Raw genomic sequence first — 26,424 nt, forward strand, 5'->3', positions numbered from 1 at the left:
AAGCGTGGCTGAACTGGTTCCTGCTGGGCTGAAAGGCGCTCCTCGTCCCCTTCAGCGGCGTGGGGGCCGCCGGGGTGGCACCGCCTGCGGCCCTGCCTCCTGCAGCCCCGCCTCGGTCCTGCCTGAGCAGGATCTGTGCCCTCTGAGCGCGTTTAGCAGTAAGGACACGACGACTGGTGCCGCACGGAGGTACCTCGGCAGCATCCCTCCTACCCTGCTGAGAGAGCCCAGCACCAGCCGGGGAGCACCGCTGTGCTAGCTTTGATGCGGTCTTCCTACAAGAACCCGGCTTCTGGTGCAACATAGAAATAATGTTTAATTTACAGGTGGATTGGAGATTAGAAGAGGATCAAGAGCCACAAAAACTAGAAGTTCAAACCTAGCGATGAGCCCTTGGTTTAATGTGGTGACACACAATTTTTCCACTTTTCTTCTTTAGAGAGGCCAGAATTCCACCACCCCTACCCCCAAAAAAAGTAATAAAACCCAATCTTCTTACGGTTATCAATACAATTGGTTAAAGACTCATCAGTGCCAGAATTAGGATGCTATGGTAAACCAAATTCAGTTTCAGTTCAGTCAACTCGTGCCAGGGGATTATACAATTTGGTTTATCGTAGGCTTGCAAACAACAGTTTGATAATTTTAAATAGCTGCAGGTAATTAATGAATTATTCACAGAGTTTTCATAACATTTTCTTCAGCAATGGGACCACTTTGTTTTCTAATAGGCTTTCTCAGTACTAAAATTTCTGTGCTTCAAACATTATGCTCCCCAGCTGGGAATAAATGCACACGATGCTGTGACCCCAGGAACGAGGAGGGGCCTTCGCAGGCCTCTCAACAATTATAATTGAATGCAACGATTATAATTGAAAGCTCACTGGATGTGAACAAATTGCTATGGCTAATAACTGCTTCCTACCCTCAAAAGAGCAGAGAGAAAGTATTCACAGGAATTGACTGACTTTCTGCTCCTGCCACTCCACCTCATGGAGACAACAGAGACCCAACTGTCAGGACAAGGACAGCTTAGCTTAAGTCACAGCCTGAATGGGCAGCCTAATTCTGAAAGAAATAGGTCTTACTAATGAGGTGTGGTCCAGATTCATCTGGATTCATCTGGAACACAGATGAATGTTCCTCTAGCAAGAAGAAGATCCTCTTGTGTTTGCTAGAAAAAAATATGACTTCCAAATTTATCATCCGTTTTTTGTTGTTACCCATTTACCAGGCACTAGAAATAACATTAGAGACGTAATTATAGATCAAGTAGTGTAGTAAGTTATATCCTCACCGAATCTAAACAGTTTCATAAGCTCAAGTGTGCTGTGAGGATAATTATGAAACTACTAGGAACCGTGAGATGACTGGGAACATATTAATTGTAAAAATATATATTTACCCAGCACGTTTAAATTTAAGCGTTTGGATTAAAACAAATAAGCATTACTCCCATTGTATAGACAAGGAAATTAAGGCACAGCTCTCTGAGTCAAAGGAAGTACTACCTCCTAGGAAACCAGGCAGTTCTCATTTTGAAAAAGTCTAAAGGTTTCTGCTTAGGAGGAGAAACAAACGCAAAGGAGACGGATCAGGCCTTGTGGTAATTTTACAAGATATTCACTGCATTACATATTGAAAATCGGGTTCAAAGCAAGACCGTCTTAACCAGCTGTAACAATTTCAGTCCATAACCCACTTCTATTCTATTCTTGGTCTCCAGTACCCTTAGCTTTTAAAAAAGCATAAACACCACTTGTTTCCCTTCGGTTTTAAAGGCTGAAAACTGACATGAGAAATGTCTTGCTTTACAGAAAACTGAGTCTTCAATGAAGTCTGATATCAGCTAAAAATCATAAAAACAGTAACTAGAGCATAAATATTTAATATAAATCTTTATGGTTGTATATACTAGAAATGATGGCAAAAGAAACACAAATTTGTAGAACATTGGTTCTCTTCCAATTGTATTTTACAAGATTCAGCCTATCAGTACAATGACATTTTTGCAAGTATCAAAAAAATAAAGCAAAACAGTATTACATTACACGGTCAAGACAACCAAAATAGTGATGTGCTTAACAGAATCTATACAAGTTAATCTTTAGTAGGTCATCCTTGCTTGCTTCCAAACAAAAAGTTGCTGTCATTTTTTTTTTTTTACATTTTTATTTTTTTTACAAAATTATGACCACTAACTAAGAAAATGATGCATCTATGCTACTTCTCACCAGCCATTTATCAGCTTGTTTAGGATTTTATTTAAGCATCAACAATCTATGACGCAAAGCTGAAATTACATGGTTTTGGTGTAATTGAATCTTTGAGAGTAGTTCTTTAACGTCTTAAGAACTTTGTTCTTCAGCTGAATGACTTTATTGTGACAATTATATTTCCAGAAAAAGCGTCTTCCCATGAACCTTCCTTTAGCTTCCACTCCACAGCAGCTTTAACTGATCTTCATTACTCTCGCATGCTGTTTGCAGCAGGATCAGCTCCCTGCACAGCTGCGTGCCCCAGCGCAGGCAGAAGGAAGCGGCTAACACGTTACCTGGGGAGAGGAGAGGGAAGAGGGAAAAGCCTCCCAGAGCCAGCTCAGCCTGAGCTGTTGCGGAACTACACCCTGCTGCTGTAATTCTAGGCTTTCCTTTCAGTCTTCACATTTCAAATTCATGCTATTCACAGAGCGGATTTTAAAGTCCCTTTTTAGGGACTCAGAAACGAAACACCTTCGATGGATCAGTTCTCCCAGAAACAGGAATTTGTCCTCTAGAATCGGAAGACGTTTACCTCGTCTCAGGAGGTGAAGGCCATGAACAATGAGCCGTGCGCTGCTGTCTGACACTCACGGTATTGCCCAGGTGCCACGCGCCTATGATTTCTTTATTTCATCTTTGTATCAGTCTTTGATAATGAGTTTAGAGAAGCTTAATGGAGCTGACTGATTGAATCAGCATGACTGCAGATCAGATCAGAGGTACCACCTGCCTGCTTTGCCACATAGATCCATACAAGTCCTTTCACCAGAAAAATACTGAATATTTAACTTGAAATTCTACTTACAGTGGAAGACTTAATACAATAGCGATTAGTTTCTCTTTGTACCTGTCAGAACAAACTTGTCAAACTGTGCTGATACCATTCTAGTAAGTAGAGTTGTGTGGCGTTTTTTTTTTTTTTTAAATTGGCAATATGTTGTGAATGTTTACTTTCCGGCCTTGACTTTCTGAAATGCATTACATTATAATTTAGCTATCTGTACTAGATTAATCTCAACTATGTAAATATTAATTTTACACGGAAATGTTAGCTTTGTAAAGGTGCGCTCTCCAAGTCCTTCAGATGGAACATAATGGGAGCACAGTGTGGGGAGGGGATGAAGAAGGCACAGATAACTTTTCTAATTCCCCAAATCTAGGTGTACTCAGTGCTGATCCAGTCCTCGGCCAGAAGAGAGAGGAATGACAGCATGGGACACCCACTGAGTTCAGCAGCCACAATTCACTGTGATATAAGCATCCCACCACAGACGGGCCTTCCTTAGTTTTAGTATCAATTGTGAAGTTACCAACCCCATCCTCTACTTTAGTATACTAACAGGATGCAGTTGCTTTTGGCAAAGAATTAAAGGTATGATTTGCAATGCAATGCTATATGGAAGTCAGAACCAGAAGGAAAAAATAAAGGAATGCGGGTATTCCCTCGGGATACTAACAGTATTTTTGTGCTTCTGGACAGCTTTCCTCACCAAATGACCAAGCTCTGCTATTAACGGCTGCTCCAGACCGCAAGCCTGCGTTACTACACTGCTGGTGGAAGATGGGTTAAGGAGATTTCCACCCACTCCACCTGTTTCCTCAGCCACTCATTCCTGGTCCCTCTCCTTATCAGGGCTCGATGCTTTTTCAGTTGTGCCAATCCAACCAGCACCTAAATCAGATGTCTGAGAGGCTGGGGAGGGGAGATGTGGCATGAGGACACTTGCTTCTAACAGTGAGTGAGAGCAAACAGTCCTGCTGCCCATGGCTCGCTGCCTCCGCAAGGCATTTCAGCCAGCACTTCCTTCTATTCTCATTCAGCACAGCACTTGCATATCTGATTATTTTTAATAACACATTTAAGTGCTTTGTTTAAAGAAGACATGCCTCCTTAGCATGCATTCGGTTGCTATAACTCTTGCTTTGGGAGATGTTTGATCAGGTCTTGAAACATTCAGGCTTTCAGATACATTTCAATAATAATGAAAAAATATTTTCCTACAGAGACGGAACGTGCAATGAATCAAAGGTGGAAAAGAAGCCAATAATACCATGGTGAATGCTATTCTATCTATATAACAATTTAAGGAAATATATATAAAAAAAAGAGATTGAACATATATTGTCAGTATAAGTATGAAATATTGTTTTGCTGTCAGAACTAAGAATGCTCAAACCTAGAACAGAATACATATGGACGTGTAAAATTAACACACAATTGCCACGATCAATCCAAAGACCACAAATTAAATCATTAAAAACTTTGGAAATAGAATGTTGTGTTTTTTAAACATACATAAAATTTGAATAAATGATACAGCTACAAGATTAACTGCTGAAGTAGCACAGTTCTACATTCAAGACTCGAGTAATACACACAGCTGAGACTCCCCCGGTTATCAGTGTCAATTTTGGTATGCACAATTTGATCCAGACTAATGTCGGAGAAACAGTTAAGCCTTACCCTCGAGACTAACGAGATGAGAATAAAGCCTGATGGAATATAACTTTGCCTCATGCAAAGACTGTTTATGCCAGAAGTGTTTGACATTTTTAGGAACTTAGATTTTGAAGAAGGTAGACTCATTCTGCAAAGAAAGTTCAGAATGATAAATACCAGACTTGCAGCACATTAAAATATTAATATTTAATGTTTACTAAGCAGTCTCTGTTATTGTTGTTGTGCATCTATGTAGAACTAAATCCTCCAATTTACATTTTGATTTCCCTCACTGATCTGATAATCACAACACAGATACAGCTGTAAAGTGCAATGTATGCTTTGGTTTCCTTAACTAAAGAAAGCACTTTCATAATGGTTTTAGCCAAAGATAGGACGCACATGTTTAAGGACATTATTTGAACAGATGATAATCTCTTTTTACAGTCAGAGAAAAGCTATGAACTACTTAACAAAAATGGTTTCATTCTGGTAGACTAGTGAATTTTAAAGCAGTCCTATTATGTAAATTACTCTAAGAAATTTGGAAGAATTCCACATTAAACAAGGATTCACTGTTAAACTAATTAAAAATCTCAGATTTAGATTTACATTTTAACGAACAACTAAAAAATTGTTGGCAAACCATGTAGCAATTCAAATACAAGCTGACCATTTTCAAAATCTATAAATATTTCCAGAACCATCTTATCAACATAAAAACAGGAAGGAACGGGGATGGTTACAGGGTTCACACGTCTGCGCAAAAGCATATATAAAGGTAATGTTATGTACATTTTATTTCAATAAAGACATAAGACAAACAGCGTAAAGATGCCCAGATGCCCTAAAGATAAATACATTTAAAAGATTCTCATTAAAATGAATCTGTAGTATTTCTTTCCTGCAAGCAAAATACCTTTCTTTAAATACAAAAAAAATCAGTATTCTGAATTGCAAATGTTTTCACTTTTTTGCAGAAAATCTGCCATGATGTTTTTGTTTTTTTTTTTTAATGAATAAGGATTTTCCACAAAACAGGCTTGCTCTACATGCTAATTTTTTAAACAGTTCAGTGACACAATGTGCTAGCTACATACACAACAGATAATATAGTAAGAAAACACTCAACCTGATGAAAAGTTAAAATCTTCATTAATACACTGGAAAAAGTTGACATAACTCATGCCTTTTAAAATCAAAAATACAAAAATTAAATGTTTTCCTAAAAAGATTTTCCTTATTTTAAGGACTCATTTGAAAATGAAGCTGCATGTAATTTGTACAATAAAATTGTACAAGTAAACAGGTAATATACATAAAAAATTAATTGACATACTTCTCAATTATCAGTTGTCCACCTTTAATTTCCAATACTGTACTTTCTTAACAAGCATACAAAATATCAAACTTCTCTTTAGAAAAAGTGCCGTTCTGTGACATCTTTTACACAAAAACAGTCTGAGCCTATGGCATGTTAATGCAGTCGAGAGGCAAAGCATCCTAACTTTTACAAATTATACCTTCCATAAAAAGCCTCCTGAAAAGGAGATTACACACCATTATAAAAATATCAACCTCTTGTAGTAGCTGCATTAGAGAACCAAGGCTTGAAGACTATTTCCATATAGCATAGAAAACCACTATGATAGCAGACTGACTGCATTGGTGGCATGGGAGTGTACTGTACCACAGGATTATGCATAGTCACTGGTAGGTACCCTCGCTGTCACACAGTTTAAAACTGATTGTAACGAAGAGCAGTGTAACAGAGGTACCATCAGCCCATGCAAAACATCTTAAAATACTGAGCCACTGTGCAGAATACTTCATTCCTGGAGGAAACAGAAGGCAGCAGTAATTGAATTGCATCAAACCTAACAGGTGACCAAACTAATTCTCCTTTAAGGATTTGCATGCACAGTATAGTCTGAGGTATTCCTTGTCCATCAGTTGTTTGTGCCACTGCAAGATATCGTCTGTCCAGAGTACATGCCATCACAATGGTTTAAAATATTCTGAATATTAGTAATTCTTATATTCTTCTTATCTAGCCAGTCTCTTGATTTTTGAAAAGATTTCAACTACAGTAGAATATTACAGAAACAAAATATAAATGCAGGGTTTTTCTTTCTAAATGAAACTTACATGGGCTAAAACTAGAGAATATTTTTAAACAAATATACAGTATGCAGGCAGACGAAGCAGGAAAACGGCCATTCAACTGTATAATAAAAAACTAAGAAAATTTGGCTATTTCCAGAAAAACTATGAAGCGCCTCAACTAAAAGGAATGCATAATGAAATTCTAATCTAATACAGGTCAAAAGTGTAAAAAGGTTATAAACCTTAACAGGAAAAATAAAACAACTTTTACTGGCCATTCCTGTTGAAATGAGAATCTTAAAGTAACAGAAAAGTGGCTACAAACCCACTTAGAGCACCGAACAGAGAGAAAATAAGAGTCCATTTTCAATCTCTGTTATATCATAAAATCCTGTGTTTCTACAGGTCAAACTGCTGGTGGCAGAAACAGAATTCTTTATAAACTGCAGATGTCCTGTACATAAAAAAAATTCATCGGAGTTGCACTAGTTCTAAAGACTTTTCTGTTCTAGCCTACCTACTGTGTTGTACTGTATTGTACTGTATGTATTCAATCTCAGATATATAAAGTCTCTTTCTGTAACCCTTGATTATTGTTGGGCACCAAAGATAAGAAAAGCAAGACGGGGTACAAAAATGCAAAATTTCAACAGTAATGGCAATGTTTTGTTTTAGTCCAAAAGGGTCCTGCATTTTCTCCCCCTTCAGTAAGTAGACAAAAGGCTTTAATCTGGGGGTAGCAAGTCATGCAAGCGAAATCTGTCTCTGATGTGAGGTCGGACATCTTCATTCTGTAGGCAAAAAAAAAGCACAGGTTTTAGAAGAATAAACACATCTATAAATCAGATTTCAATACGGGCAAATTTCTAACACCAGTATATTAATGTGACAAAATAGAAGCCATGAATATTTGTAATCACAATGTTCTTAAAAAAATTATATAACATTCACAACAGTTTTTGAATAAGATTATTTCCATTTTAAGAATAAAGGCACACAACACAGCCAACAGAAGGCTGTACTTAACCTAAATTTCTAAAGATTCTCAATTTCATTATAATTGATGTCACAATTCTCCAGGTTTTCATTAAAAGCACAGCTATAAATGATGGCATTCTGTCCTTTGCTATATAAATAAGTCCTTGTACAAACTTTGAATTACTGCCCAGAGAACGCTTTCCAAGAGACATATATGACTTTTAGCAGTCAAAATCTCAGTGACTCAGAATCTGAAAGTGTGTGATGCTGCTTAGAAAAGCTAACTGATGTTCTGGGGGGAGAGGGCGGAAGCCAAATGAAGGAAAGACTTACCAGCTCTACAAGTTTCTCCAGAAATGGAATCAATTTTAGGAGTTCATTGTCATTTTTATCCATGAACCAGCTTTCTATAGGAATTCCATTTGAAAGCTAAAGTAAAAAAATCATCAACAAATGACATATACTTAATTTATCTAATGATACGATTTGTGAAATAGCATTTTGGGGAAAAACGTTTCCAAGATGCAGTGTATTAATATGTATTTTTCCTCTAAAGTTTGTATTAAAATTCACTTCTGAAATAACTCCTTCCTTTGCATAAATCATTGCAAAAATTTCCACATCAAAGCTGAAATAAACCTAGCTGTAGAAGATCTGCTGAACTGAAAAGCATTCGTATTTTGAGAAAATTTTATGTTAAAACAACACATGGATACTAACCGTGTCCTGGCTGTAGTTTGTGCAAATGAGGCTAAGTCAAACAGGTGGGGTTTTTTGGTTCTTTAATGTAGATGAGACATTAGAGATCACTCTCTGAACTCCTTTATCTATATAATAGGACCAACTGGAATAGTTACATACCATACTTCTGGAAAAATCTAAATCACAGAGTATAACTTTATAACATTTAAGTATAAATAAGTTTCACAGCTGTGTGTGTCAGTTCAACCAGTGATCTGTTCTTAATGATTTCACTAGCATTAAAAAACGAGGTCTGCAACAAAGTCCAGGGGACAGTCTTAGCAGACCTGGAGGCTTCTTTAGAAAAAACGAACAAGAAATAAAACTGACTGGTTATAGTTTGTTCATAAAATAAGTCACTCACTTTACACATGACTGGCTCTTCACAAGAGAAAAGCAAGCAAACCAGAGCAATTTGTTAAAGTATGTTTTATAAATTTAAATACAAAGTTAACTGCAAACAATGTAGTCTTAAACTGAAATACCGTCGTCTTTTTCACTGTATTCCTTTGGGAAGTTTTTTGCCATGTCTAAGAAGTTTACTGATGGCAGCATACTTACCTGATAGGCAAAGGCTTGCGGTGAATTGTCAATTATGATCGTTTTTGAAAGATCTCTACCAAGAATGTTTAAATCCTTTATGTAATTTCCTTGTACACAAACACAATGCTCACGGAAAAGTCGATGCCTGTGATTAAATTAAAATACTAATTAATGAGAAAAATGCAACATCACATGGCATAAAGAAAAAGTTAACAATACCAAATGTTCTTTTTTTTCTCCTCTTCTGCTCTACTTAGCTCGTTTTTAAGAACCTGTTCCATATTTTCCATTCTACTTTGACCTTTTTACTGGTAAAATTGCTAGCTAAGGTGATTTTATGTTTATCTAGTTCTGCAGGCAATTGTTTGCATTTACACAGAAAAAGCTCAGCTCAGATGTAACGAATATTTGTCAACAGGGTCTTGCTTTCTAACCATTTTTCCAGATGGACTGACAGAGGGACCCAAGATACTGAAATTATTTTGCAAGGCCCCAAAATCAGAGATCATGTCTGCACTGGAATCAATTTATTGAGTTTGTTCTTTTTATTTTGCTCCAACCGCTACAGTACACAGCCTCCACATGCCACTGTTAGAAGAAATATTTTCCTTCTTATGCTCCCTCTGTTCACAATTAACCTATTTCAGTTTTTAGAGCCTGAAAAAAGCCTTGAGGTCAAAACATTCCATCAACTTCTTCCTACCCAATTCTCTTTTAATTTATTATAAAAGAAATACTTAGTAAATGGATGGATGCGTAGAATAAGAGGATTCAAGTAAAAAAAAAAAAACACAACAGGAGTAAAACTGAAATTTCATAAAATATCAGCATGACTGTAATTCAAAAGTAAGTTATAAACTAGACAGATTTCAAGTTTTACATGGCTGTATTACAATGCAGTTTCTTTAAAGCTGTTATATTTTTAAGTGAGGTTTTTAGAAGCTGTACAAAGCGTGCTTAATTTCATAAAGGGGTTGAGTTCCTAATGTTGCTATGGAAGAAAATAAGCTGATGCCTCAGCAGCGAATGAATTTATATATAGATTCTGAGTCACACGTGTGGAGTGCCTGACAAATCTACCTTTAGGCTAATGTCAAAACTCATCATGCCTTGATGTCAGGTTTTCAGTGGCACATGAATCACATCTAAATTCATGTATCATATGAATTTCACAGAAATTCTGTAAATTTTTAGAACACAGCCAAGCAAGTATATTTTTTACACTTTTCCTGTTAACATCAAAATTAAAACTGTGGTCCTCAATCATAAATATTAGATACTTGGAGAAAAAGAATCAACACCATGGACACACACAGACACATTTTCTGTATGTGCAAATATCTTACTTGTTCATACATCCTGCTTGGCTGTGTGCGCAGGGAGGCTCAGATATTCCAGTGATTGTGCATTTCTAACTTCAAAAGTCCAGTTTTGGTTGCTCATTCAAAATGCAGTAGCGAGTAAATTTACCAAGATAACATGATGCAGAGAAATGCTTTGCCAAAGACATTCTCGGGACAGAATTTACACAGTCCTGACTACAATCAAGTATAGTTGCTACTTCCCTTACTTGGGATACCCTATTTAGGGTGAATCCCTGAGAAACCCCCTCTTCAGTTTCAACTCTCCCACATTAACAGTCCACCTTCCAGATGAGAATAACAGAAAGAATCTCATCTGATAGAATTTGTCTTAAGGCACTGTTCTTGAGAAATGCTAGTCTCTTCCAAAAAATCTATATATTAACAGAAGAAATAAAAAAACTTAACAACTTTACTACAAAACCCACAAATTAGTTTGTGACTGAATAAGAAACAACGTTTGTAAAGATAACTATGTAAATCATTATTTATAAATAATAAATCAAACACAAATAGCTTAAAAGTAGTCTAATGCTCGGAGTTTCCAGTAATCTGTTCATTTTCTTTATTCATTATATATATTCAAGAGCAGCTAAAACACATTTTTGAGACCTAGGAGGTCATTTTCAGCAAGGAATTCTATTATGCTACAGAGAACGAATGGCTAAGTTTTTTGGCCACAAGAGTGCAAAGTAAAGATGTCTGGGTTTATCTCATCACCAAGGCAGTAATTCAACCACTTCATTTTTCTCTCACCCTTAGACAAGCTGAGCATAAGCACAAAGAATCGGTTTAGTAAGACACAGTGCAATAAAGAAAACGTCAGAATCACTTTCTTCATCACATCTGTTAGAAAATAAGTTTGTTTGCCTACTAGAGGTATAACCACAATTATTTTTTTTTTTACCTGACCAGTTGCTTTTTAGGGTCTAGTATGTTCAGTAACTTGTCTGCGTACACCTTCTTAGAAGCAGTAAAAAGAATGATCTATGGATTAAATGGAAAAAAAATATATTTTAGATATAAATATGCAAATATAATTTAAAAATAAAATTCAAAAGATAACATCTAATTATTTTTACCTCATAAATCTGAGACATACGTTCCAGGAATTCTCGGAAGAATGGCCTTAACCGGACATAAACCTGAAGCAGAGATGCACTTTATTAAAAGATTCAAAATACTGCAGATATTGCCTGCATGGCTAAGTATCAGTTTGTAAAGATTAGGTCAACATGAGCATTATGAATACAGTAATCATTAAATACTAACTTCCAACAGAATAATAACTTGATTAAAACAAAATTAAGTTAGCTTGAAGCCTAAGCAGCTATAAATTAAAGCGTAATATGGTAAAATTAGGCTTAACAATTTTACTGGAGAACTTGATGCAATTAGAAATTATTTAAATTATATTATTTAAAAATAAATACAATTATTTAAAATATAAAAGGTAGACAATCTCTCAAGTAAAATGCAACCAGTTGCTTTGACTAAACATTCAGAATCAGCTTTCACCAGCTGGGCAGCATCAGTTCGGTTACTAGATAATTTATGCCAGCATATAAATAATCTTCCTAATAACTTTATTCCACTAAGAATTACACATTGAATACGGGGGTGTCAGAAGTGATAAAAAAAAAAAAACAAAAAGCCTTCATCTATTTCCGAAGCTCCATTAACTCACACACCGCCAGCACAGAACCGCACACATGTATCAATCATTTCCGGTAAAAAAAAAGCAGACTCCAGAGAAGAGCTACCAAGCTAGGAGGCTTCTGCATCTCTCTCGCCGATTTCACTCAAAGTACAAGACCTAGGCTCCCACGAAGCACCTATATAAATCTATACCTCCCTTCCAAAGGCCCAACGCCACCGCAGATGTGAGGGCACGTTGCGCACCGTTCTGTCCCTGCGGTACTTGTATTTGGAAGATGGCCCAGTGTGGTTTTTGGCACACATTGGACTTGACCTTAACCAACAGTGAGGACACATTCTGAGGGGTGAAACGGTGGCCTTCTTCTCTGCTTTTTTTTTTTTTTTGATTCAGAGATTGCCCACATACAGAATAACACGGTTTTAAGAAAAGTTTTGATAAAACAGAAAAGGGAGCATACTGAACTTCTATCTAAACCAAGGTATTTTCAACTTTATTGATTTTTTAAGAGCCAGTTGGGAATAGGCTTAAACTTACTTTCGAATCAAAGTAAATTTCCACAAAGGATCTGTATTACTTTAACTGAATTGTATCAAATTTATATGTAGACACAACCAAATGACCAAAAGGAAAGAAAAAAGGAATGGGTTAAGTAAATTTCACATCATTAGCACATGCTGTGATAGATTTTAGTCCTTTAAAGGAAGTACATATTTCTAAAGCAATGAAAATATAATTATTTAGCTTAAAATCGAGTAAGGCTTTTATTGCATTTTTGGAGTGACTTTTATCGAGTGACCAGGTACTACAGTAACACCTAATTTTTCATTTTTTTCTATACTAGGAGCAGTAATCAAAATCCTGCAATCTCATCACGTCTGGGAAGAGCACCCCTGCTGCTAGCACACAAAGATACATCCACCGGCTGTGCAACCGAGGTCTGCTTCCCTTCTCGTTCTGGGTAACTCACCTTGTGAGGCAGTACGTAACCTGGCTATCGGGAACGGTTTGGAGAGACCACAGCCTGCGCTTGATGGGTTTTTGGACTCCATTTAGCCAAGATGGCACGGAGAAGCCAACTTTCTAAATACAGAGTTGACAGGCGCGACTTCACGCCATATGTCTCCTGACGGCACTAAAATCTCTGCGAAAATGACTTATCACTTAGCCATAATAAAGTAGTGAGGTTTTGCTCAAAGGCTAGATAAGGTATTTATCTTACCACAAAGACAAATGTAATGAATTAACTTGGAGCCTCGCGGTGACCCAATGCTAAATAACATCCAACTTGTCTGTGATTGTAAATTCAGTGCAAATTGTTCTTTCTATATACAGCAAGCATATAGCAGTGCCAGCATCCTCTTTAGTTGTAACCTTGAGTTTAAGGGAAACTAAGTTTTTCTTTGCAAATGCAAAGGGATTATTCTGCTCACGTGAAGCCTGTTCTCTGTTACAGAAGAAACAGAGATGTCATTTCAGAAAGTCTCTTAAACATCTCTTCTACAAACTCTCTTGGCAACCAAAGTACTAAACTAAGGTATCTGTTGGTATTCCAACTGCTAGTATAAAAACATTTGGTATACAATTTATTGTGTGGTGTTTTTTTGTTGTTGTTGTTGCTGTTTTTAAGGCTGGATTGAATTAAATTGGTCACAACAGCCAGCTACACGATTTTAAAAATAACTCAATTGTATCAGAGAAAAGTTATGGTTGCTTGGGTTCCTCACTTGTGCATGCTTTTCCAGTTTGTTTAGTCTGTGGATAATTGCAGCATCTTTGTAATGTGTTCTATTTTAGATTACTGACATGTACTTACACGTGCGTATCTATCTTAACATAATATGTCTTAATATCTAAGAAGTTTATATATAAATGCGAACAAAAAGTCCAGGGAAAATTATTTCTTTTTAGATTATGTATTTCTAATTAGAACTTATACACACACACACACAGGTAATGACATTGATGGCAGATTCACTGGACTTTTTTTAGTGTTTTGTGGCACTCTGGCACAGCATAAGGCAATGGCACCACTACACCCAGCTAGGATGAGCTGATGCAGAACTCTAGGTAGCCAGAGCAGAACAATTAAGTGACCAGAGCAGAACAAAACACATCCAACATTTTCCATTTTCTCCCTCTCCCTCAGCTTCCCTCTCCCTTTGCATCTTCCCCCTTTTCTTCACTGTTATGCCAATGCTGCACATCCCCTTCCTTCTCCAGTCCAAAATTCACCATAATTCTGGCAAATAAACACCTTGTCTCTTTCCATCTTCAGCCTTATTTAATTCTTCCCACTTTTTTACTGCCTGATTTCCCTGTGCACACATCTAACTTCCCTCCATTTCTGATTCCTGCTCTCTGATGAGTAGACCTACCATGAAATCTAAGTTCTGAAAATACATATAGAAGCCTAGTAATATTTGTCACCATTTTTAATGACTGAACATTTGTGTGTCCACTGAGATGCACGATATCACCTACTTGAATGTGACTCACAGGCATAAATGCATAACATATATGAAAAGCCTCCTCAAAGGTTTTTTTCTTTTTTCCCAAAATGATCATCACATCCCATTATTTCAATGGCAACAAAAGTGACTCCAGGTGAGGACCGTCCCAAAACCAGACAGATCTGCCTGAACTGTGGCTGGCTACGGCTCTTCAAGGGGCGAAGTACGACTCCAGAGGTTCTCCTGAGCTACAGAAGTCTTCCTGACCTCAGACCGGATTTCTTTGTGGGTGCTGCCCAAGACACACTGAAGGCTTTCAGACCCAAAGCTTGATGGCTCTGCTGTTATTTCAGAGAAACAGACAGAGTGGAGTTCATTAGAAAGGAGAGCCAGAACCCAAAAGCATTGTTTGCCTCATTCCACTGCAGTAACAAAGTAAAGCACCTAGGTAGTCTTTGGCGACAGTAAGATGGAATATATGTAACACTATGTTCAATAACCTGCATATGACCTATGTAGTTCCGGAACATCTTTCAAGGATCAAAGATCAAAGTGAATTATTCTCTGAAAGATCAGTAAGGATATATTTCAGCTGAAGAACTGAGTGAAAACATCTGCCTTTTGTCGAAGGCCTGCTAGTGCGTGGAAGGTACCCTTTGAGCGAACAGAGCGTGAGGGGATCTCACCCACCCAAAACAAAATACAGTGAAAACCGCTTTACCAAAGGAAAAAAAAAATCTTAAGATAAGCCACTTAATGTAAAGTGCTACAATAATACAAACAGTATAAAATCTAAGCCTACAGTTGAAAAGCCAAACATTTATTTTTATAGTCAGATGTAAGACAGTGCTTAACAGACACAGCATTTAAGAAAACTTCAGCTTTGCAAACACTGTATTTTTACTGAGTCCAAAACTTAAACACTGGTATAACTTAAGAGATTTTTCATCAAAGGAAACATAAACAAACAAATTCATCATCTCAAAAGCCTGAAGCAAGCACAACTATATCCATTTTAGAGATTAATTTTTTCTTTTTAAGCAGAAATCAGTGACTTCAAGTGACTCACCCAAAGGTTTATAAAACCCTTTATGCCAGTGCTGGAATTGCATAATTTTTTTTTTTACTCATATATTACGTTTTCTGCACACCTCAAGGTAAGTTGTAAGACATAACTTAAAAACAACCAAGCCCTTATTTTTAGAAACGTTTCTTAAAAACAGTCCACCGCTTAAAATCACTGAAGCAAACAGCAAAAGAGCTGAGTTCCTGGACCTGAAACTTGTTGCTTGACACGCAGACCAATGGAGTTTAGATATATGTTCTAACAGGCCTTCCAAAACCCAAGACAATCCGATTTTTACTGTTGAACTCGTAAACTTGTACTGTTTTACTCTTTTTTACACCCTACAATTGCAAGTTCTGGAGCTTATTTTTGAGAAAGTACCTGGTTTATCATCACACTGTTAATGCAAGAGCACTGGCTTGATGCCTTTGGATGAGCAAGAAAACTGAAATGCTATGAACTCAGGTTCATGTTTGCAGTATTAGTCAATCTTACTGAGAGAAAAATAAGACATTCAGTCGGAAAATGAGCACAGAGCTAAGTTATACTCTTACAAACCAGTTAATAGATAAATAATTGTCTTTCTGGAAAACCCACATGAAAGTGGTAGATGTTTTGATACTAATGGAAAGTATCTTCAGAAATGTATCTTTCACATCAAGTATTGTTTTCATCTGGTTTATATATAGTAACTTGCTGACTTCTACTTGCTCAGACAGCTTAGTGTCTGCTTCTCTGTTACCAGCTGGAATGACTTCCAAAATGAAATATGGAGATACGAAATTAATACAGTACTATACCCAAGATGATCGTAAGCAAAAGAAACACATTGTAAAAGCTGATAAATAGCTACTTGTTGACTAAAAACCCTAAATAGAGTATGTAACATCAACTAATTTCTACTTTTATTTCAGGATATTATTTGTCTTTTTGTGTACTATACCCTATTTAAGCATGAATTTAATTGTATCTTTAAAACGTCTGTCTTGCTTATTACCTGTTACCTAGTAAGAGGCGAATGTTTTGTGAGTTGTCTAGTGTGATGTAAAACCAGATGAACAGAATGTAACGATCAGGAGAGTGCGCTCACAGGCAGTGGCCAACTTTCTCAAACCTGCAAAAAACTAATGCTCCTTGGCAATTGCAGGCTAGACTCTACAGAGAGCTAAGACAAAACTTATCTAGGACCCGCTTGGTAATTTTACTGTATCAAAGGCTATATAGGCATGTGTACAATGCTGTTAAATAAGGATTTAGAAATACTGTAACTCACTCTTTCCATTGACTTCAATTTCCTAAAGGCAAAATTCTGGTTAAAGCTCAGCTACTCTCATTTAGACATACAATCACTAAAAGGACGACAGTTTAGACAGAAAATACTCAAAATCATATTGAGATCCCTTAAGAGAAGGAAGGAAAAAAAAAGAAGCTTTAGTCTTCCTAATGCTGTTAGAAATGTCAAGAACCTCCAAAGAATTAATTCTAAGGCTCTTTCCAAGTTCAGCCTGGAGGAAACTGAGCATGGCCGTCACCAAATAAGAGATAAGAAACCCACGTTTAAAAATTATTTCAGCTTTTCAGATTCCAAGGGCTTTTATATGCAACAGTGAAGAAAAACATTTTTAAAATCAGGAAAAATACCTGGACAAGTGTCCTTTTAAGGTGCCTGATGACTGGCTCATTCTCCAAAGATACTAGAGTGGGATCCAATATCGTGCGAACTACATGGTGGGGAAGCTGTTGCTACTCCCAGGTACATCACACAAAAGGACCTGAGAACAACAGCCTGGGTCAGTGCAGCATCTTTTGGTAGTTGCTGGAAGAGAGTTCCTCTTTCCCATGCTTGTTCTTCAATGGTACGCCAATGTAAAACACACATAACTAACAGTACCTCCTAAAGCAGAACAAAAAACTAAATCTAGCAGTCTCCACAAGACAATCAAAATCACTCCAAGCACCAAGCAGACTCTCCCTGGGAGTAAAGAGGTAGAACTGGCACTGGTGGAGGGTACAGCAAGACTAATGATCTAGACAGAAGCTAGTTAACAGCAGGCTCAGAAGATGTCTTCTGTACAGAAAGAAATGATCAACCAACGTGAATTGGTTTTCCGTATGAAGGGAAGGAAGTTAACAGTCCATGAGAAGCTGCACTCGGAAATAATACTGACTAAACTTTCAGTGTTCCTGCCTCCACCTGCTGGCGAGGAGAAATGCTGCTGCTGAAGATTGCTGCTACGAAGATCATTTACACTTTCTTAGCAATGAATGTTTACAGTTTGAATCAGTGTCCGACATTACCACATTGTGGCAATAAACAGTGCTCCACAGTACTTCTAATGCAGGATAATCCACCTTGCAGTTTATAACCCAGACAGTTGTTAAATGCCAGGCAGTTATTTATCTCTTTAGACAAGATCATAACAAATATAAATGGGAAGAATTCATATGTTAAACAAAATAAAAAGGTACATATTCTTCTATGCATGCTAATTACCTGGTAAATGACATCTTGAAAAAGAACTGGAAAAGTGAGTGCAGCATCTTCTAATTCATTTAGACTACAGTGCACTAACGTTTCATCCTATTAAAAATTAAAAGATGGTATAAAAGTAAGAAAAAATGTGAAAAGAATGCTGAAAAGAGAAGTAGTTGTCTAGATTTTTATGTTCCTTTTAAGGTGGGTTTATTTAGTCTGGAAAATTTAGTTTTGTGCAAGCACTGTCAAAATTGCATAAGAGTTTTTGGAAGTAATTATACATTTCTTTATTCTTGCAGTTTTTGAAAAATTTCAATTAGAATTGTGTTCTAGGGGCATAATTGTAAGAAGACATTTTAATTTTGTAGGCTATACTGTCATTCAGTTCAAATCTGCATCTATCAATTTGAATCATCTATCCATTTTATATGACCACCAGAGGACCCGCCAACTGATATCGCTCATGGTAAAACAATGTTCCTGACATCATTAGCAGTGTCTGAAACCACTTTCAGAACAGAGTGACTTGATGAAATTATTCTAAACACAAATATATTTTCTATGAATATTTAAGAAAGTGGATTTGTGGCCTCTCTGAAGAAGAATGCTACAAGAATTAAAAGATTCATTCCTGGTCAATTTTGATGCAAGACATATGAAGCTAAATTTTCCTACTTAGTACATCTTGTTTTTCTCCGTTGGTTCTGGAAAACTTTATGGGGACAGATAACTCTTTGTTCAAGATGATAAAAAATTTAATGCTTTTTTTTGGGAAACAATGTTAAGAATTCAAAAAATACAGCAAGTATTCTATTCTTGCCACTATTAAATTTACTTCTATGCAGACCATCTTCAAATAAAAGTATTACGAAAATTGTGTAACCTTCAGCAAGGTATTTTTATTTAGAGCATGCATTACTAATTTCAGCAACAGACAAAACAAATCAAATGCTACATAGCTCTCCCCCTGATTTTGCTATGTATTTATAAAAGTACTTACCAAGTCTAGAACTAACGAGAATTCTGGTGTGCTTCTTGTTTTCAGTGGAAGAGCTGGCTTCCTGTTAAGTTGTTCTTCTGTTAATGGCGGAACATGTTTGATGAAATAGTATCTGAAAAAAAAAATCAGATTTTGTTTTAGAAATGTGTTTGAATTATGCAACTGGCAATGTTGTAGCCCAACTAAATATTTTAAAATACATATTGTGTGTAAAGCCACACAAGAAATAAATAATTTAAACTGAAAAACAAACACTTCAACATATACTTATTTTTTAATTTAAGAGATTTTGGAATTCATTACTGTAATATAAAAAACATAGCAACTCAAATAACAATTCCTTAATCCAATACCCAACATGATCAATTAATATTTTAAGTACAAATATTACCACTTACGGATCAAAGACTTCCCAGTCTTCTTCATAGGTGGCTTCTGCATGAGCTGATGAGTAGCCACTGTCCGGAGATACTGGTGCTAAAATTCAATGAAAATAACCAAAACAAAAATGAAACAAACAAAACAAAAACAACAACAATAAATAAATAAATAAAAACAACACAAAAGCTAGTCTTATTAGTGCAGTTTTTAAAAGTGAAAATTTGCATTTTATACACAAGTGCCTCAAACAACCGTGAAAAACAGCAGGACTCTGCTAGTCCTCGTATTTCACCTGAAATACCCCGCATGGCTTCCCACAAATTTTCCTGAGGGCTCAATGTCACATCATCCTACAGAACTTCTTGATCTGGCCAAATGAAAGTGCCCGTGTCACAGAGCAAGGCACCCATACAACATTTGGTGATATGAACTACCTGGATGCACGTTCCAGACACACGACCAGCTCCTACCCATCATTTGCTACGGTATTTGTGTCAAAGGAGAAACACCTATGTATATATGAGGATTGAGGTAACTAAAAAATTTGATGCAGGCCCTCCGCAGAGAGTTGATCGTGAATTTTATAGATATGGAATATCCATATATATGGAATTTTTGTCCAAAACTGTGTATGTTGAGTTTTTCCAAAGAAAACATGGAAAATTAATATAGGATGTTTATGTTCTTATTCATCTCAACATGTTATTTTAGTACACGATAATAAAATGCCGCAAATTTCTCTATTGTGATCAGCAAGTCTAGGGGATGCATTTTTAATGTATGTGTGTGTGTGGGGGGGGTTAAACAGTAATAAAAATGCCTTTCTTCTTCGATGTCTGTTTTCATTTGAAGAAATGTCATGAAGTCAACTAAGTTACAATGGAAATAAATGAGACTTGCAAAAGCTGTGTCTCTGGTGCATAAAAAAGTTTTGCTCGTTGAAATAAAAATCAGTATAAATGCTGTTTGCATGTTTCAAGCAAACATGAAACATTGATTTATACAAAATGGGGGTGCTAGAATTTCCCTAGGAGTAGTAACTATCTACAGCTTCAGGACTTGAGTAAAAGGCAAGCACACATTTCTTACCTGTAAGTGGTGGCAGGTCACGATCGTTTGTTTCCTCTACTTCTTCTAAACCATTGTTAACAGCAGATCTGACCTGCACTGCTTGGCTAGTATAAGCTGCTCCATTGGTTGATGTTGCAGTGCTTGTAGTAATCTCATCTACCTGTTCCATATCAAGCTGTTTGACTATTTCTTCAGCTTCAACAGCTTGTCCTGGAGAATCTGATCCTGACGTTCCTGAATCAAGATTTCAGTACACTAGTAGTCATTATCTTTAGACTGAGGTACCTAACAGAATACTGACTGTCATCATTAAACTCCAAAAAATATGTTACAGAATAACCAAAGGAGGCTGTATCTGAATCATGTTACAAAAATAAGAACCGAAAGAATAATAATGCTTACCATTTTTATTTGCTGGTGAAAAAAAGTTGAAGACAGGAGAAAATATGGTCCCCAGTAACGTAGTTCGTGGGGGACTGCCAGTGGTAGGATTATCTTCTAATTTCCCATTTTGCTTTACATGTTGGTTTGTCATTTCGTAACTTCCAGCTTCTGTAAAAGAAAAGTTATGACGTATAATACCATGCTTCTGTTTTTCACAGTAGACCCTCTCTTTTATTGTTATTATTTTCACTGTAGGAAAGATCCCTCCTGCTCCCTGACTTTCCTTAGTTGGCAAAAGCAATTAGCCTAAATAGTTCCTTAAAAAATAAAAACAGGTAGCAATTTAGCAACAACATAAAAACGAAATGCCAACTTTCAACACCATCTTAAGCTGCAGAATTTCAAATTAGGAAGCAATAATTGCTTATAAGAAATATGCTATAGATTAACAGATAATAGAAGTTTTAGTCCTTTAAATGTGCTTGATGACAGAAGACAAAGATGCTGCGCACCCTTCACAACAAATAAGATGTCAGTGTCAGAGGGACTCCACTAGATGGAAACAAGAGAAAGTGTCAGTGGAACTCCAGTGGCTGAATCTCTGAACTTCACAAGATCAAGTCCATGCTTCACTATACTCCCCGTATACGTGTATGTATACACACAAACACACACTCATAAATACAATTAGGAAGTAAAATAATTCTTAGTTGTTATCACAGATAACAAAGAACACAATTAAGTAACTCTTAGTATTACAACAACATACCACATAACAATTAAAGGTTTTCTATAAATGTGCATCTAAAGCATATCCTAAAACTAAAAACTGCTGTCTCATGGGTGAGATCCAAGACATAATTCTGAGACTGAAATGAAAGAAGTTATTTACTCTACAGTAACAAGTCTTTGAGCTGTCTGTCCATATGGAAGTAAGCAAATGCATTTTGTGCACATGAGCTGAGAACCTTTTTGTCAGCTGAGCCTGATGGAGCTGCACAAGCACTTCACACTTCCTGTCGCTTTTACATAAAACGTAGGGTGTGCCAGCTGCAGCTTAGTGCTTTCACTAATACCGAGTGTCTTCACTAAGAACTTGATATTGCTGTAACAGTCAAATGCGTTCAGTATGCTATGTGCAAACCTCAGACAACTTTATTCAGGTAAATGGTTCCCTTTCATCTTTAAGCATTGTCTGCATGCACCACACTCAGTCAGTGCATACCTATTATCTCTCCAGGACACAAAAAAAACTAACCAACAGTAGCAAATACTCCTAAAATCATCTTACGCAGACATCTGACAACAACCAAACAGGTAATTCTCTCACATTGTAAACCTTCCACCGTTGAAGTCCCTCATTTGGAGCTCCACCCTGTACTTAGCTACTGATTTTAAAAACCTTGTCGGAATATGAAATCTTTCAGACCTCTGCCTTGCTGACAAACTTGGCAGAAATCAGACAACGGATTCAATAGTTATTGGGAGAAAGAAGGAACACTGACAGGCAGCACAAACACACGAAGTCTCGTTTCCTTAGGAAAAGGAGTCTAAAAACGTGTTTTTTTAAGTCAGATCTGGAACCACAGCTGACACTAAGTTTCGTTGAATATTTTATCTAACAGGATGTATCTCAGTGTGTCACTATTACAGATACCAAAAAAAAACAATTTTCACAATGAGGTGGTCAAACATTGGAACAGGGGCCCACAGAGGTTGTAGAATCTCCATCCTTTGAGATATTTGGAACTTGACTGGACGAGCCTCTGAGCAGCCTGATCCAACCTCAAAAAGTCAGCTTCCTCTTCAAGCTGGATTCACCTTGCTGGGAGAGGAACAGGAGGACTGCCCAGATGGCTTACAGAGGTCCCTGCCGACCTAATTTTTTCCATGATTCTATGTCAGAACCCTGTCTGTATGTTTGACAAGTGCTTTCGATATCTAAGGAACCCAGGTTAGCTCCACAAATGTCATGAATTGGGAAGCCATATTTCACTTCTTGTGAGAAAATGGGAGAAGAACTAAATCAAATTCTCATTACTGGCTCTTCTTTTCTTTTAGAAAAAAATACTTAAATTAGTTCCAAAATAGCTGGTCATTATCACATAATGAAATTGTTCTTACTGAGATAAAACATTCTCTCTCAGACACATCCATTGTAACTTGTGCTTACAGTCCTGGAAATATTTTATCAGTACTATTAGTTCAGCCTTGCTAACACTGAAGTCAATCACAAAACTCTTAATAACCTCCACCTGGAGAAATGTCCTTTATTAGTTAACAGCTGGAAGACTACTGAATCACCGTTCAACTGTAATAGCGTATGATTAGAATATTTACAAACCTCCATTCACTTGACTTTTCCGTCTTACTCGAGAGATCTGTTTATTAGGCTTTTCTCCTGTTTGAGGTGTGGATGTAATCAAGTTGTTATCTATATCACGTTCAATTCTACTTCTTTTTGCAGGATTTTCTCTTTCTTCCTTAAAACAGAAAAGGGGGAAAAAAAGAAACATACTGAGTAGTGCCTCTTTTCTCTGCTGAATGCCACCAGAAAATGTTAGCTGCTAGGGAAAGTTCCCCAAAAGGTCCATTTATTGTTCCACTTCCAGATGCAGAATATACACCATGTATCTGGCCAGCCGGAATTTTAAACTCATCCAAACTGACACAACCCAAGGTAAACAGCTGAGTACTGGGAAAGAAAGCTGTGCTTGGAATTTCTGTTGTAGAAAAACTGTCTTTAAATACTATTTTACCAGATAGTCAATTTATAATTAAGTGCTGTGGCATTAAGGAAATGTAGAAACAAGACAACTAAAATGATGAGAAACTTCATTTCTCTGCTTGTTAAAATATACAGAAACTGCATAATAATATCCAATATAAAATTCTCCACCATGATCCTTACGTAAAGTGGCTCGCTAAATTGTTTGTAAGTATGTACTGTGGTAGTACTCAATTCATATCAGATAGTACATGGCAAAACTTAGCTGTTAAAAATATTATATGCAAGGGTTGTAACCCAGTGATTCTTCTTACCTTTAAGAAAATTACTCTTCTCCTCTGTGGCAGTTACGTGAATGGGAAAGAACCAAGCATTTTTGCATATTTTTTCTGAGCATGTGTGTATGTGTAGCACAGATATTTAAGACAGGTTTCTTCCCCTTTTGTCCCAAAGCACCTATTACATCTTAACAAAATGGCAATCTAAAATACAGCCATATAGAGTACACTGAAATGTAAGATGTGAGACAAAGCAAAATAAATGGAATTAAATATTTAAAAAAGGCCACAAAGCATATTAAAGTAAATTAAAATTTCTACTTTAGTCTTACAATATTACCCTTCTGGAAGCAGCAGTTTCACATCTTTAAAAAGAAAAAAGTTTGCATGCTCCAAAAAAAGGTAAATTGATCCTTTAGAAAAATTAATTTAAGGCCCATGCTAAGAGTACAGTACCTAAAAGAAATACTGGCAAACACGGAAATGCATGGACAGCCATATCAGAAGACAAAGTATGTGACCACCACTGATCCCCAAAGCTTCCTACTGGCAGTTTCTTCTTGACCAACAACCTTGGTGAGAACAATCAAATTACTACCACGAGCAATTAATGATAATGTATATACCATAAAATCATATATGAGAGAAAACAGATGGCTCACTGATAAAAAGAACAGCAAGGCACCTTATCTTTTAGGTCAGTCGTTCAAATTCAACATGGGAAAAAACAAGAGGAATTAATTAACTTCTAAAAGCTATGCATAAAATTGGCCTTCAAAAATGACTCGTGCTTTATGGAGAACAAGTGCAGGAACATTACAGAAAACTCGATGAAAACAGGAAATCTGTCTCATAGTATCAGCAGAGGCACAAAGGATTCAGTAAATCTAGAAACCGCTTTCCCTCTCCCGAACAGGAGCTATCACGATGTTGTGGGAAAGCTCACAGTGCTCTGCCCGTGTTGCATTGGTCCTGTGAAAAAAGGACTTTGGGTTCCAGGATGGCCAGCCTTGTACCTCTGGGTGTTTTGCATTCATGTAAAAAGCCACAAACCAAACTGCAGAAATAATTTATTTTCCTGAAACAAAAAATAAAATTCTACCACTTCTAAAAATTCTTTGGCAAAAAAGGGGGGAAAAGAGTGCAATGGACCAGACTGAAAGGAAAAAAAAAAACAACAGCCAACAATAAACAAGCCCTGAAGCAATAATAAACACGGATGTAAAATGAACATAAATCAGTAGTGTGACAATATCACAAACAACAAGATCAGAGTTCAAGCAGTTCGTTAATAGAATTTAAAGATGAAATTATGCACAAGGTTGCAATTCGCCTTGATTTATACTGTGGAAATCTTATTGCACAGACATATAAATATACCTATTATATATATTTATAATATTATACATATATGAAACATATGATCATATGATTCATTCAACTCAAAATAGCCAATTATGATCAATAACTGTGCCATAAGGAAGACGGCAATGCCACGCTGTCATAAGCAATTTGTTTACTCTTGGTATGTTTTCAGAACCCTCGTACGGACTAATGAATGGCCCGAACTGGGACCAAGAGTAATGACAACACACTCAAAGCCAATGCGATGTATGACAGTACTGGAACCCCACCCAAACACGTTTAGTGTAACCTAATGTGGCAAATTCTACAATATTTGATTCTAAAATTTTAAAATGTTAGTAGTAGTTCCTGTATGCATACACACATAAGTTTTTCTGGCAGATCAGACTTGTCGCTTTGTAAATAATAAATACTCTTTTGTATTCCATAACTATCCATGACTCGCACAGGGGCTCTGAGTTGGAAAAGACCTCGAGATCAGACCCATCACCATCCACATTCCTACAGCCACGTGTTAGGCTCTAGTTTCTCTAACTAAATAGCTATAATGTTTTTTTAGGTTCTGATTGTTTAAAGAATATTTCCAACAAGCCACCTTTACAATACCAGATGAGTTATGACTACCATCAAAATTGTCAAGATACACTAGCTATGAAGACATTTATTGCCATAAACCCATATAATCGCTGTGGTGACTTAGATTTCAACGTACCCATAAATGAACTACTATGCGAGTTGTACACATACACTATCTCACAGAGTTATAACGTTTCCATGGCAGCCACAAGACCACTTTGTTAAGTCATTAGCGCTTTGGAAGATAGCCCGGCAGTATCAATATCATGCCATGCTAATGCCACTGGAGCCACTCCAAGTCCTGCTACAGACACAGGAGAGGACATGAAAGGGAACAGAAGAAAAACGTGGACATTTTACATTTTATATTTTTAAAAAAATTGTCAAGAAAAAAAAAAAAGAATGAAATGTAATTCAAAGATTTGGGAGAGAGAAGAGGAGAAGAGAGAAAATTAACAAAACCTTAAAGAGACAGCAAAAAAAAAGAAAAAACAGATATCTTTCTCTTATCTTAAAATTCCTACGTAAAATGTTTTGCTTAGATTTCAGCTTTTCGTTG

The 26,424-nt window shown here is 36.6% G+C and overlaps 1 protein-coding gene across 1 annotated transcript in view; it reads right to left on the bottom strand.

Annotated features, from left to right (window-relative positions):
• Positions 1-1,879: 1,879 nt before the first annotated feature.
• CTDSPL2 (CTD small phosphatase like 2) overlaps positions 1,880-26,424 on the bottom strand; it is a 44,079-nt gene continuing 19,534 nt past the window's right edge. The window contains exons 3-13 of the mRNA XM_080551598.1: positions 23,263-23,401; positions 20,937-21,086; positions 20,553-20,768; positions 19,481-19,559; positions 19,083-19,194; positions 18,101-18,187; positions 11,513-11,575; positions 11,338-11,417; positions 9,088-9,214; positions 8,119-8,214; positions 1,880-7,598 (exon numbers count right to left, since the gene is read on the bottom strand). Coding sequence (XP_080407724.1) covers positions 7,533-7,598; positions 8,119-8,214; positions 9,088-9,214; positions 11,338-11,417; positions 11,513-11,575; positions 18,101-18,187; positions 19,083-19,194; positions 19,481-19,559; positions 20,553-20,768; positions 20,937-21,086; positions 23,263-23,401 — 1,215 coding nt within the window. The 3' untranslated portion in view covers positions 1,880-7,532. The remainder of the gene's footprint in view (positions 7,599-8,118; positions 8,215-9,087; positions 9,215-11,337; positions 11,418-11,512; positions 11,576-18,100; positions 18,188-19,082; positions 19,195-19,480; positions 19,560-20,552; positions 20,769-20,936; positions 21,087-23,262; positions 23,402-26,424) is intronic.

Source organism: Anser brachyrhynchus (assembly GCF_964034855.1).
Source record: "Anser brachyrhynchus genome assembly, chromosome: 11".
In the NCBI taxonomy this organism is placed as follows: domain Eukaryota; kingdom Metazoa; phylum Chordata; class Aves; order Anseriformes; family Anatidae; genus Anser; species Anser brachyrhynchus.